Source organism: Pseudoliparis swirei, chromosome 1 (genome assembly GCF_029220125.1).
Source record: "Pseudoliparis swirei isolate HS2019 ecotype Mariana Trench chromosome 1, NWPU_hadal_v1, whole genome shotgun sequence".
In the NCBI taxonomy this organism is placed as follows: domain Eukaryota; kingdom Metazoa; phylum Chordata; class Actinopteri; order Perciformes; family Liparidae; genus Pseudoliparis; species Pseudoliparis swirei.
Window position 1 is genome coordinate 15,152,669 of NC_079388.1, and position 13,266 is coordinate 15,165,934.

The 13,266-nt window shown below is 46.0% G+C and overlaps 1 protein-coding gene across 4 annotated transcripts in view; it reads right to left on the reverse strand.

Annotated features, from left to right (window-relative positions):
- LOC130200628 (growth factor receptor-bound protein 10-like) overlaps positions 1–13,266 on the reverse strand; it is a 41,239-nt gene that overhangs the window by 6,422 nt on the left and 21,551 nt on the right. For 2 of the 4 annotated variants that reach the window (XM_056425109.1, XM_056425188.1), the window contains exons 6-12: positions 9,359–9,515; positions 6,636–6,751; positions 3,300–3,374; positions 2,907–3,044; positions 2,683–2,793; positions 873–971; positions 502–579 (exon numbers count right to left, since the gene is read on the reverse strand). In XM_056425109.1, coding sequence (XP_056281084.1) covers positions 502–579; positions 873–971; positions 2,683–2,793; positions 2,907–3,044; positions 3,300–3,374; positions 6,636–6,751; positions 9,359–9,515 — 774 coding nt within the window. Of the gene's footprint in view, positions 1–501; positions 580–872; positions 972–2,682; positions 2,794–2,906; positions 3,045–3,299; positions 3,375–6,635; positions 6,752–9,358; positions 9,516–9,664; positions 10,150–10,939; positions 11,184–13,266 lie in introns of those variants that run through there. The other 2 variants (XM_056425261.1, XM_056425341.1) reach the window with 2 other exon arrangements.

The following is a 13,266-nucleotide window of genomic DNA, read 5'->3' on the forward strand; positions in this document are numbered from 1 at the left end:
CAAGCGCGCTTCATTCTAAGCAATTAACATCCTAATTCGCATGGAATTGTGGAAACTTATTTTACAACTTTGTGATTGCAGACCGAAAAAAAAACAAGACGTTTACAGCTCCTGAGGGGACGAGTGTTAGTGTAACACACACACACACACACACACACACATGAGTCTGAGCATTATGTAGAGGTAGTTACTCTCTTAAATAAGTGGGATAAGATGTTATGTGGGAGATGTTCTATATTCATAGACGGTCGGAGCTGAATCTGGACTTTAAGCCTCTCGCTACATTATTGTCCCCTGACTAAGAGAAAGGTCAACAGCAGCGATGATCGTTGGGATCAAAATTACTTTCAGGAATAAATCATTTCATGGGAAAGTCATTATCCCGCTGTGTTTCCTGTTTTAAGAAGCGAGGCACAAAGACGGACCCCATCGGTCTGGATCGGTCTGGATCGGTCTGGGGCGGGTTGAGGTTACACAACAGGTCAGAGAGCAGGTACTCACCACGGGGGCAGAGAAAGGCGAGAGGTTAGACTTCCTTAGCCGGGGCACGTTGTAGCTCTGGTACAGCAGTATCCCGTGCTGCGAGGACACAAGGAAGGAGACGGCGTCAACTCGCGTTCATCAATTCACGTCAGGAAAAAGGGAATTATTTAAATGTGAGGAACTTTTAACCGGTGATGAACCAGCGTCGCGTCACACCGATGCCCCTACGTGGCCCACACTGTAAAATGAGAGGTTTTCTGACTCTGGCTCTCGGATTCACTGCCGTTTCTGTCCACAGGGGGCGCCAAAGCCGACTCAAAAGCTCCCCGTAGTAACTTTAAAGTTACTTAAATGAACTTTAAAGCTTCACGCGAGAGCAGAGGGAGTACCTTGAGCAGCCTGAAAGCCGTCATCCAGCAGGTGCGGCTCTGTTCGTCCTCGGCACACAGCATCTTGAGCTCCTTGCAGTCGCTGCTCACTTTGCTGGGCTGTGGACAGAGGGGGCCGCGGACCAATGAGACCACAAAGGCCTCTTTTGTGCTTCCTGGGACAGCCCCTCAAAACGTGCGACACAGAACAACGCTGGAATGGTTCGTGACTCCGGTTTGTTCTGCGACTGCTGAATAGTTTGTATTAATCAGTGGTACAATATATGCATAACAATTATAACACAGCAGGTTGATAACGCACTGTTTGCCATTATGGGATGTAGTCTTACAATATCCACTGTCGCCACAATATGGACTAACAGTAAAAGATAAAACTCCTAAAGTTAGACAGCGATATAAAGTTGGTCATGATGTTTTTTCTGCAGCATTTTACAGCTCGTGAATTAAACTTTTTCATTCGTAAAAGAAAGAATGCGTTTGTTCTGCTTTAATATGAAATGTGCGAAGGAGTGTAATTTCAAGCTTTTATCATTGTAGTAAAAAAAAAGATAACGCGAAATAAATTACATTTTTGTTAAATGTACGCTTGAAACGACACACGGTATTAAAAGCCCCTCCATCGTATGTCCTTGGTCCCTATCAATGTTATTTGTCTGTCTGTCTGTCTCTTGTGTTGTGTGTATATTTATGTCCCCCCCCCCCCTCTTTCCTCTCTGCTTTATGGTTCTGAGAGACTCCTTTGGTCTCAGCATATTGTTGTAATTTGAAAGGGCACCATGTGTTGGTGTTCCGCCATCCTGTGTGATTATGCTAAATAAAAACATTTGATCGCAAAAAAAAAAGCCCCTCCATCGTGACGGAGGACGTCAAGACACGCCGCTCCTTCCATGAAACCCCGACCGGTAAATTAATTCATGTCGCCATAGCAACAACGCAGCCACCCCCGGCAGCCGAGTAAAATCCTTTACCCAATCCTGCGCCGTCACCCCCGCTGACAGCATCTGACACGCCGGGTGTCTGGCGTGTGTGTGTGTGTGTGTGTGTGTGAGAGAGAGGTGAAGGGGTTAGGCGGGCCAGATTCCCTGTACCATCCTGGCTTATCCCAGATCAGCAGGTGACCCACCACAGATTACTCCTGGAATGGGAGAGTGTGTTCGAGCCCCCACTGGGCGGTTTTAACCCATGTGACCTCTGACACACACACACACACACACACACACACACACACACACACACACACACACACACACACACACACACACACACACACACACACACACACACACACACACACACACACACACACACACACACACACACACACACACACACACAGAGAGAGAGAAAGGAAGCAGGTGCATCAGCTAAGAAGCGGTTTTAAGGAGGATCATGTGGCAGCCAGTCTTTTGCCCCTGATTGAAGGACAATGTCAGAGCTGAAATAAAAGAACCGGACCACCGCAAAATATAAATAAACAAACCGACTGGGGAGCGAGCGTTTGCATTTTAAATAAAACAAATTAAATATAAATCAAGAGGTTTCTTACATTTGTATGATTCATTATTTTAGGAATGATGCATTATGATAGTTCCTCCCTTTTCACATGTGCACTGCAGGACCCCATTTGAGAAAACACATGGTACAGTTTAACTTCTATTGGGTTGGAGGGACTCTCAACTGACTAAAATCCTTACTATTATCATTATGAGAAAATGCTCCACTCATTTCTGATGGAAAAAGTGTAAACACCACATGCAACCTGGCAGATTAAAACGAGTTGCTCTGGTTGCGTTGTGGTCTCGTGCGTTACCTTAATGCAGAACTGGAAGTCTGTTGGAGCGTTGTGGAGTTTCCTTCCCGAGATGACGCTGAAGATGTTGCTGTCCTCCAGATCCGACAGCAGCTGCAGGTGACGGGGCTCCTGTTGGGGGGGGGCAGACGTAAAGGGATGTCAACAACAACATAAGGACACGATGCTGTCTTTTTTTTTGCCCGTCTGCTTCAGACGGAGTCGACGCGGCCGCCGCGCTTCACCTTGGATGTTCCTTTCGTAGAGGAGTAGAGCCCGGAGCGCCGCAGGAACGTGTAGAGCTTCTTCCAGGACCTGCGTCCGGGCTCCTTCACGGACAGGTAGCCCTGGATCTCCGGACAGCTGCTGGAGTTCAGGAAGTTCTGCAAAAAAACACACAATCAGGGAACTGAATGAACTGAATGTACACACACACGTGTGTGTGTGTGTGTGTGTGTGTGTGTGGTTCGTGCTGGAAACCCACAACTCTGGCAGGAGCAACACTGGGTGGAAGCAGATTTCAGGAACTATGTGTGTGTGTGTAAGTTAAGCGTTATGACACGTGTGCCATTCAAGGTGTGTGTGTGCGTGTGTGTGAGTGTGTGAGTGTGTGTCCCTTCACCGAGTCATCCACTCACCTGTAAGAGCTGTGACTGAGGGATTGAACCATCAGACTCCTGACACCAAGCCACCATCTGCTCTGGGAAAAAGTTCTGGATGGAAAAACACACAGAGGCAGACAATATATATATATGAGAGAGAGAGAGAGAGAGAGAGAGAGAGAGAGAGAGAGAGAGAGAGAGAGAGGGGAGAAAGAGAGACCACTTAGTGCAGATGCAAGCTCAGAGCGGGGTAGTGTTTCTCTATGCAGAATACGTCTCTCTTTCTTTCTGTGTGTGTGTGTGTGTGTTGAGCACAAGGACTCAGAGACAAAGTGGTGGGGGCGAGAGAGGTAGATAAAGAGAGAGAGAGAGAGAGAGGGCACTCCAGCCTGGGAGTAGATGCAGTATGATCTCACCCGCTGATGTAATCCCCTTTAGCCAGCAGCGCTACGCTTAGCGTGATTGACAGGCCGCGGACAGTGCTCATTACCACAGGCTGAGGTCACCTGCTGGCTCCGACACCCGGCTAAATCACCACGGCGATAATGTCACCGAACACCCGGCGCCGCACGCAACTGCAGAGCCGCGTGCCGAGGTCCACGTCAGCGGAAGGCGCCGACTGTCAGAAAGCCGGTCCGCGTCCTCGGAATGATGGACGGCTTTACTTTTTATATTTGAGCCCGCGACGTTTTCTCCACAACGGACTTCGAATGAGTGAAGAAGCGGAATGAGCTTCGGTTTCCACGGCAACAAACGTGAACGAACTCGCAGACGACAAAGAAAAGCATTCTGCATTAAGTTTGACTGGTTTGGGATCAGGGAGGAATCGTACAAATACAGTGTACTACACAAATACAGTGTACTACACAAATACAATGTACTACACAAATACAATGTACTACCCAAATACAGTGTACTACACAAATACAATGTACTACACAAATACAATGTACTACACAAATACAGTGTACTACACAAATACAATGTACTACACAAATACAGTGTACTACACACATACAGTGTACTACACAAATACAGTACTACACAAATACAGTGTACTACACAAATACAGTGTACTACACAAATACAGTGTACTACACAAATACAGTGTACTACACAAATACAATGTACTACACAAATACAATGTACTACACAAATACAGTGTACTACACAAATACAATGTACTACACAAATACAGTGTACTACACACAAATACAGTGTACTACACAAATACAGTGTACTACACAAATACAGTGTACTACACAAATACAGTGTACTACACAAATACAGTGTACTACACAAATACAGTACTACACAAATACAATGTACTACACAAATACAGTGTACTACACAAATACAATGTACTACACAAATACAGTGTACTACACATACAATGTACTACACAAATACAGTGTACTACACAAATACAGTGTACTACACAAATACAATGTACTACACAAATACAGTGTACTACACAAATACAATGTACTACACAAATACAGTGTACTACACAAATACAATGTACTACACAAATACAGTGTACTACACATACAATGTACTACACAAATACAGTGTACTACACAAATACAATGTACTACACAAATACAGTGTACTACACAAATAGTGTACTACACAAATACAGTGTACTACACAAATACAGTGTACTACACAAATACAGTGTACTACACAAATACAGTGTACTACACAAATACAGTGTACTACACAAATACAGTGTACTACACACATACAATGTACTACACAAATACAGTGTACTACACAAATACAATGTACTACACACAGTGTACTACACAAATACAGTGTACTACACAAATACAATGTACTACACAAATACAGTGTACTACACAAATACAGTACTACACAAATACAATGTACTACACAAATACAGTGTACTACACAAATACAGTGTACTACACAAATACAATGTACTACACAAATACAATGTACTACACAAATACAGTGTACTACACAAATACAATGTACTACACAAATACAGTACTACACAAATACAGTACTACACAAATACAGTGTACTACACAAATACAGTGTACTACACAAATACAATGTACTACACAAATACAATGTACTACACAAATACAATGTACTACACAAATACAGTACTACACAAATACAGTGTACTACACAAATACAGTGTACTACACAAATACAATGTACTACACCGTTTGGTGCTTGATTCAATTAAAGAGATGAACGCTCAGCCTTAGTCTACAACTTTAGACCCAACTGAAAAACATCAACAACTATCGGACGGAGTGACGTGAAATGTGAGATAACAATTAATGTTTCTCTCTGTGACTTATTTTTTAAGCCCGTCGTCCGAGAAAATGTTTGACTTTATTCAAATACGCTAAATGAGTTGCAAAGCATAGGGCTGTGTGCCAACTCACCAAACGCAGGTAAACATCCCGCCTGCTAAACATCGGCGTGTTAGCATCACATGTTTGCATCATCGTGTTAGCATCGGCGTGCTAGCATCGGCGCGTTAGCACGTAATCCAGTCCGTCTACAGTTGGAAAGATCACTATTGTACTTTATGGGATCCTTTTTTTCTCTGTTCCTGAGCTCCAGGATTACAGATACAAACCAAAACAGAGTAAAACGTCCCGGCGGTTCGGTTCCTGGTGAACTAGCTGCTAGGTGCTAGCTAGCCCGAGAGCGTTGCGCAACTTGCTCGCCGCTCCCAGAAGGTCTTTGTGTGTCTCGTCTTCCACATAATATTTATTTCCATATTACTGCACCGTGCAATGATCAAGGTTGTCCTTTACTTTCTTTAAATGAATAACTTGACGTTGTTTTGCTTTGAAAGACGAAGCTTGTTTGTGCTTCGCAGTTGGATAATATTTTACCGTTTTATGAAAAGTAAAAAGTCTAGTTACTTGCCAAACTAAAGCCATCAACCTGAGTGTTTAGGGCTTAGCTAATGTTACCATGCCAACGCACTTATCTAAGAAGGGAAACTGCATTTTAGCATTATCATTTATCAACATTTATTATCATTCTATCTTCAGCTCCAATCCAAAAATATCAAGGCGTGAAAAAGGTCTGAACCCCGCTGTGCGTGTGCTAAACATAAGCCCCGCCCCCTCTTGGTCGATTAGTCAAATAATAGGTTGTTTCTTATTTATCGTTCTCTTTACCTTTTTCATGCTATATAACACATTTCCACGAAACTACTGAGCAAATCTCCGCTCAACAAAACATTTAAGGCGGCACTTTTCTTTTGCATGATTCTTTGAGGAGAAACAAATAAATCAATTAAATGGTCGACGAAGCTTTACGAGTGTTAGTGGACAGAACTAGAGAATACTTTCTTTCTTGACGCAAGAGACTCACCAGGGGGTTCCTGAAGAATTCATATTTGGCATAGTTCTTCCTGAAGAGGAATTTACTGTCGCTGCTCATGGAGGCCTGAACCTGAACCACCAGCTCGTGGTCCTCCAGACATCGCTCTGGAAGAGGACAGAGGAAACATCATTTACATTTTTAAAAACACACGTTATTGCCATTGTGACGATAGTTTCACTGTTCGTAGTTCCTTCCTTATTTGAGGGGCTGATCCGCAGCTTAACAAGCAGCTCTTTGACATTCACGTCCCGTCTCTCTCTCTTCATGTTTATCTGTCCTTTGTAACAATGAAAGCATATTCTGAGACGTCCTCGTCTCCAGAGGACCTCGTTAACCGTGTATGAACCGCGTCCTCGAGCAGCAGGAAACACAACCACCTTTTCAAGTCCTCCAACAATTGAAAATCAGTTTCTTTTATTTTTATTTTTTTTGTCACTTAATTTTTTTTATTTTTTTTGTGATATAAACATAAAACAAGTACAAAAATGTCAGACATAAACATCAACATATATATACACACATATACATACCCCTACACCCATACACACACACACATACATATACACACGCATACACATACCCCCCCCCCTCCAAAAAAATTAAAAACAATAAAAAACAACAAAAAGACAACAACAACCAAAAACAACCCCGGCACCCCCTTAATTATCTTTTCCTTGCAAGTGTGTATACACCACCCTGCATCTGTATTTGCAATCCCCTCAAAATCCAAATCTTAGTATTTGAGTTTCTTTTACTCTTACATTAAAGTGGAAGATGGTATGACAAAGAGAAAATAGAAATTGCCATGAAGTGAATTCACATTGTTTTCATGGCTAACAGTGCTCGCTTTGTTAACTGCACGCCTGATGATAATTAAATACTTCGGCACACACACATCCCCAGTTATACTCTCATTGTATACGACGACACGGCAAGAAAGAAAACAATCGCCTGTTACTGGGAGCCGAGCGAGGGAGTGAGAGGTTAAATGAGGAGGAGCGGTGAAAAGAAGAAGCAGTGTGAGGCAGGGAGGAGCTGAAGGTGGAGTGAGATAGAGAGGGTGGGGGTGGAGGGGGGAGGTGAGGGCATTGCAGGAAGATGATGTCATGTATTTAGGCGGATGGCTGAGAGCAGCGAAGCCCTAAGCAAAGTACAAGCCACAGACAAACACACAACCCAACATTAAGAGCTCCTCCAGGCCTCTGTGTGTGTGCATGTGTGTGTGTGTGTGTGTGTGTGTGTGTGTGTGTGTGTGTGCATGTGTGTGTGCATGTGTGTGTGTGTGCGTGCGTGTTCTCCTCTTACTTGAAGTTGAGCGCATATGATCTCAGAAAGAGGCCACTTAGAAATAGATAGTGACAGGATGTTCTAGTTTTGCATGGATACACACACACACCCACACACACACATGATAGCAACCAGCATTGAGTACAAATGATCCTGTCCAGATTAACTCACAAAGCCTTGTTTCATTCAAACACTCACACACACACACACACACACACTAATATATTTTAGTTAAACTTGAGACACTTTTCTAATGGCGTACTCCGGCTCCAGTTCAGAGGCGTGACTGTCGGATATCTTTTCGAGAGAGTATGTGTTGGTGCACGTCTGCGTGTGTGTGTGTGTGTGTGTGTGTGTGTGTGTGTGTGTGTGTGTGTGTGTGTGCGCAGCGGAATCTCCTGTGGCGGGTGAAGAGAAGCCCGATTGGCTTGAAAGGCGAGGGGCTCGTCCGACGGAGCGCCGCGATTGGTTCCTCGCCTCTCCGGTATGACGCTTTAGTCCAGCACCCACACTCAACCTCTCCGTCTCCTATTCTCTCTCTCCCTCTCTCCCTCCCTCTCGCTCTCCTCACCTCACATTCCATCTCTCCAGTGCACTTTTTTTCTTTCTTTCCAGCAACGCAGATCACAAGCAGCAAAGCACACAAAGCGATCCTTTGACTCTAAAAATACGACTCCGGAGAAGGAAAAGCCTCGGCGAGGAGGACAAAGACAGACACGGAGAGAATTAAAAGAAAGAGAAGGAAAAAAACTGAGACGCAGCAAAACTGAAGAAGCATGAGTCTTGTTCCCCCCCCCCCCCCCCCCTCAACACATTATTGGGAGGGAACAGGCATGCGAGCAGAACATGGAAAATGCTTTATCCTACACGAGCGGCACACCTCCCTCCCTCCTCGTGCCATGCTCGAGTGAACATACACACTGAGGGTACACACACGAGTATCCCCAACCATGCAGGGACACACAAAAGGGGTTTAAACGCACACTAATACACGCACACACCGGACTAAAATCCCACTCGAAACACTACAAATAAACAGGAATGAGTGGAAGATCAACCCTCCATGATTAATCTGAACCGTCTTTTCACTTTCTATTTGTCTTTTATACACTTTTCTCACGTTGTCCAAGTTATCTACTGAAAGATAGACGCTGCCTTTAACATAAAGAGAACAAGTTAATGTTCCCTTTGGAACATATAAACCACCAATGTCACGAATGTTGGCTTAAATTAGCCGGTGGTTCAATCCCCTTTTCATGAACGGCGACATCATCGCATACCACCGATGCAGAGCCGCACAATGTAGTATTAAAAGTACAATATATTCCAAAAAAAGAGCATGCATACAGATACGAGTGTGCCAAATCGATGCCTGGGTGCACACACACACACACACACACACACACACACACACACACCCTTACCAAGGCCGAGGATGGGGTGGTGCTCCACCAGTGTCCAGGCGTTGTCGTCCACACAGTGGCTCTTGTAGACCAGCAGCTGACACACATCTCTGGCCGTCATGTCCGCTGGGACCTCCAGCACTTTCCCGGCCCCATCCTCGCTCCACACCTTCACTATCTGAAAACACATGGGGAGAATGATAGGAATATGTATTTTTAAAATGTTTAAAAAGAGAGAGAGAGCAGTGAAGGTCAGGGTGTAGAAAGTCTAACACTCAGGAGACGAGATGCATCCTGAGCCACAGAAATGAACAAATCAACATTTACCTCCACGACCAGATGCTGTGTCAAGTCCATTCTTAAAAAGTCCGGTTCACATTATTATATCACTCCAACATGAGAACTGCTTCTTTTTTCTTTTTTTTTTAAAGGGGAAAAAAAAGGAAGAAGGATGACGTCCAGGAAAAGGTCGGCCAGCCCACGTGCGCTCAGCCAAACACACACACACACACACACACACACACTCCACGACGAAACATTTACCGTCACATGCAGATGTTTACTGAGTCAGACGAGTAGAAAAACCACATATTCGTGCTTGGAGAGAGAAATTAAAAAACTTTTTATTGTATTTGCACACGTCGCGTGTCGTTTCCGGACGATGTGACCGCCGGGAGCCGCGAGCAGCTCGACGCCGCGGCGGACCTCCCATTGTTGCGCCATTTTGAACCATTTCAACCGAGTGCCCGACGCGTCATCTAAAACCACTGGAGTGTTGTCTTCTCCCGAGCGTGTGTGTTGGCGCACAGATAACCACAGACCAGCTGCTTCACACCACTGTACGAGCAGATACACACACACACACGGAGAGGATCGGCTCCCACATGCAGCCCAACACACACACAGTAACGTGAGCAAACGAACATGGGAAAGTGGCTGCAAAGCCGCAAAGACGACTGGGATTATCCTCCAGATATCAGAGAGAAATCGCATGTGTACTTGTGTGTGTGTGTGTCCTCACACACCCACACACACACATCTTGTGTTCACACTACCCTGCACGTCACACAAAAACCAGCGGGGGGAACAACTGTTGAAAATGACATGAAACAGGACACAAAGCTCGTGAGGGCTAGAGGAAGGGAGGGGGGGGGGCGGTATGGAAAATTAAGTCGAACAATGGAACTGCAAAGTGGAAACACACAAAACGCTGGAACACAACGGTGGCCCAGGAATGACACGCAACGCGAGCGAGGCGTCGCGAAGAGAGACTCCCGATGCGATCAGGAACAACGTCACGGCGCTCTGTGCCCCTGCAGAGCCACAAGACACCCCCCCCCCCCCCCCCACACTCTCTCTCTCTTTCTTTCTCGCCCCCCGGGTGAGCAAAAAGTGATTTCATGACGCAGGAGTTTTGTTTGAGAAAACTTTCAGAAACATTGAGGGGGAGAAAATAAAAATGCCGTAGGTCCCCATCGCTGCAAACTGATAACCACACACACACGCACGCACACACGCACGCACGCACACCCCCGCACACGCACATACGCAGCTGCCGGCGGACATCCAGAAAAGACGGGAACGCGCACACGAGTCTCTTACCTCCACAGCCTGAAAGAGGCAACAGTCTGGAGAGCAGGATGGCATTTTCACACTGAGACGCTCTCCAGTGACACAGAGACAGAGGGAGAGAGGAGGGGGAGGGGAGGGGGAGGAGGGAAGGAAGTCAGGAAGAGAGGGAGGGAGGGACAGATTGGCAAGGAGAATGCAAGAGAGGTAAAAAAATAAAAAAAAAGAGGGAAGAAGGGGGAGGGAGGAAGTGACAGAGAAAGACGAGAGAGAGAAAGAGCGAGAGAGAGACTGCCCCTTCTTCTCGTGCCGGGCAGCATAAAGGCTGAGCTGCGAGGAGTGGTATGAGCCACTGCTCCTCTCCTCCTCTCCTCCCTTCCTCCCTCCCTCCCTCCCTCACACTGGATTAACCCAGTGTGGGATTGTTCAAACGGTGAGCTGCTACCCGTCACGTACGCTACTCTCTTGTGTTCAGGGCTGCGTTCAAATCCCCTCATCCCCGTCCAAAAAACATCCCCGTCAGCTCCTTTTACCAATGGCGCCGCACCAAAAGAAGCAGTCGCTCTAAAACACACCCACAACTCCCCCCGCACACGCACACACACACACACACACGGATAGAGGGAAACAAGCTCAAACTACTTCGCACATCCCTTATTCTTATGCATCCTCTGACATTTCATCTGAGCTGCCTGACGTTTTTAATTTCTTCCCCCTCCCTCTTATGTTATTTCTCTGATTCCTCCTCCTCCTCCTCCTCCTCCTCCTCAGCTGTATGTGAAATACTATGCGAGAGTGTTGGGCCCAGAGCAACATGTGTAACGCACACTGGCGGCTCCGAGGTCTGCAAAGAAGGCAGTTGAAAGAAAACGTCGGGGCGATACGATCTGAAGCAGGAGAGATGGTTGCTCAGCAAATCTACCCAGAGAGGGGGAGGGAGGGAGGGAGATTGGGAGATAAAGAAAACGAAGGGAGGGTGGGAGAGAAAGAGCTATGGAGGAATGTCAGTAATGCAATACTGAGTCATAATAAGGCTCATGTGTAGCGCAGGCCAAACCCAGCTGGCCCCTAATACAGTGTGCACGAGAACTATGAGCCAAACACACACACACACTCTCTCTCTCTCTCTCTCTCTCTCTCTCAAAAGAGGAAGACCAAATGTAAACTATGACAACCAGCTCAGGCAGCTTTTTTTCTTTACTGCTTTGACTTTTTCCCTCCCGTCTCACGCTAAAGTCGTGAAGCCATGGGGGGAAGTGGGCTGAGTGCACTTTGTGTGTGTGTGTGTGTGTGTGTGAGAATATTGGATGTTCATGTGTGCGATGAGAAACAAAAGGGGGGGCAGAGGGGGCGACATCAAGCTCACTTTCCTTCTCTCAGTTCTCCCCCCGTTATTTTCCATCAGGTTTTATCTTCACGTGATGAAAGTTAACTCACCTTGGCCTGGTCCTCCCCCCTTCTGTGTTACCCTCCCCCACATCCGCCTCTTCCTCTCCACCAGAGGCTAGTGAGGGGGTTATGTACAGGGTTATTACACACACACACACACACAGTGGGCTTGCAGCCACGGTATATGGGAGTTAAGGACAGACACCTGCATGCCTATAAACAAAGACACACACACACACATACAGGCACAGTATGAACGGGGTCAGAGGTCAAACACAATAATCTGCACCAGGGTCAGGCCCACTTGACCAAGAGGTTTATGGGCTCCTAAACCTATCAGGATGTACACACACACACACTCACTCACTCACACTCACACACACACACACACTAAGCCAGAGCAGATCTATGCCACAGTAATACGACCCGCTGATTGTAAAAGCAATCTTGATTTGTTTAGAGTGGCGGGGGCACGGGTAGTGACGGCCATTATCCTTCCGTTCTAATGTACCAGCGATGCATTCTGGGATGTCGTATTATTTCCTCCACCGTTGCGGCACTGAAGGTAATTTACAAAGAAATTACAAAATATTGTAACCTGGATGACAAAAAAAAAAGGTTAATGTGGAATGAAGCCGACGGTAAACGGGATATCATTTTAAGAGACGGTAAAATGAGGCGAGGCGGGCAGAGAGTATATCCGGCCGCGATGGCGGTAAACGGCGCCGCTGTCCGAAGTTAAAATAACTTGTGGGATTCGACAAAGTTGGGCGGGAAAATAAGGAGCACGCAGGCTGAAATTCAGCGGCGGCGTCGGGAGAACTCGGTACCAAAATAAAATGCACGAGTCTAATTCATGCAGGGGGGACATGTCGTAGGCCTTCTGACCGCTGTAGATCACACACCCGAAATGCAGAAAAACGTTTACATTGTTGTGCGTATGTTTATGTGCCGAGCTCACACACACACAC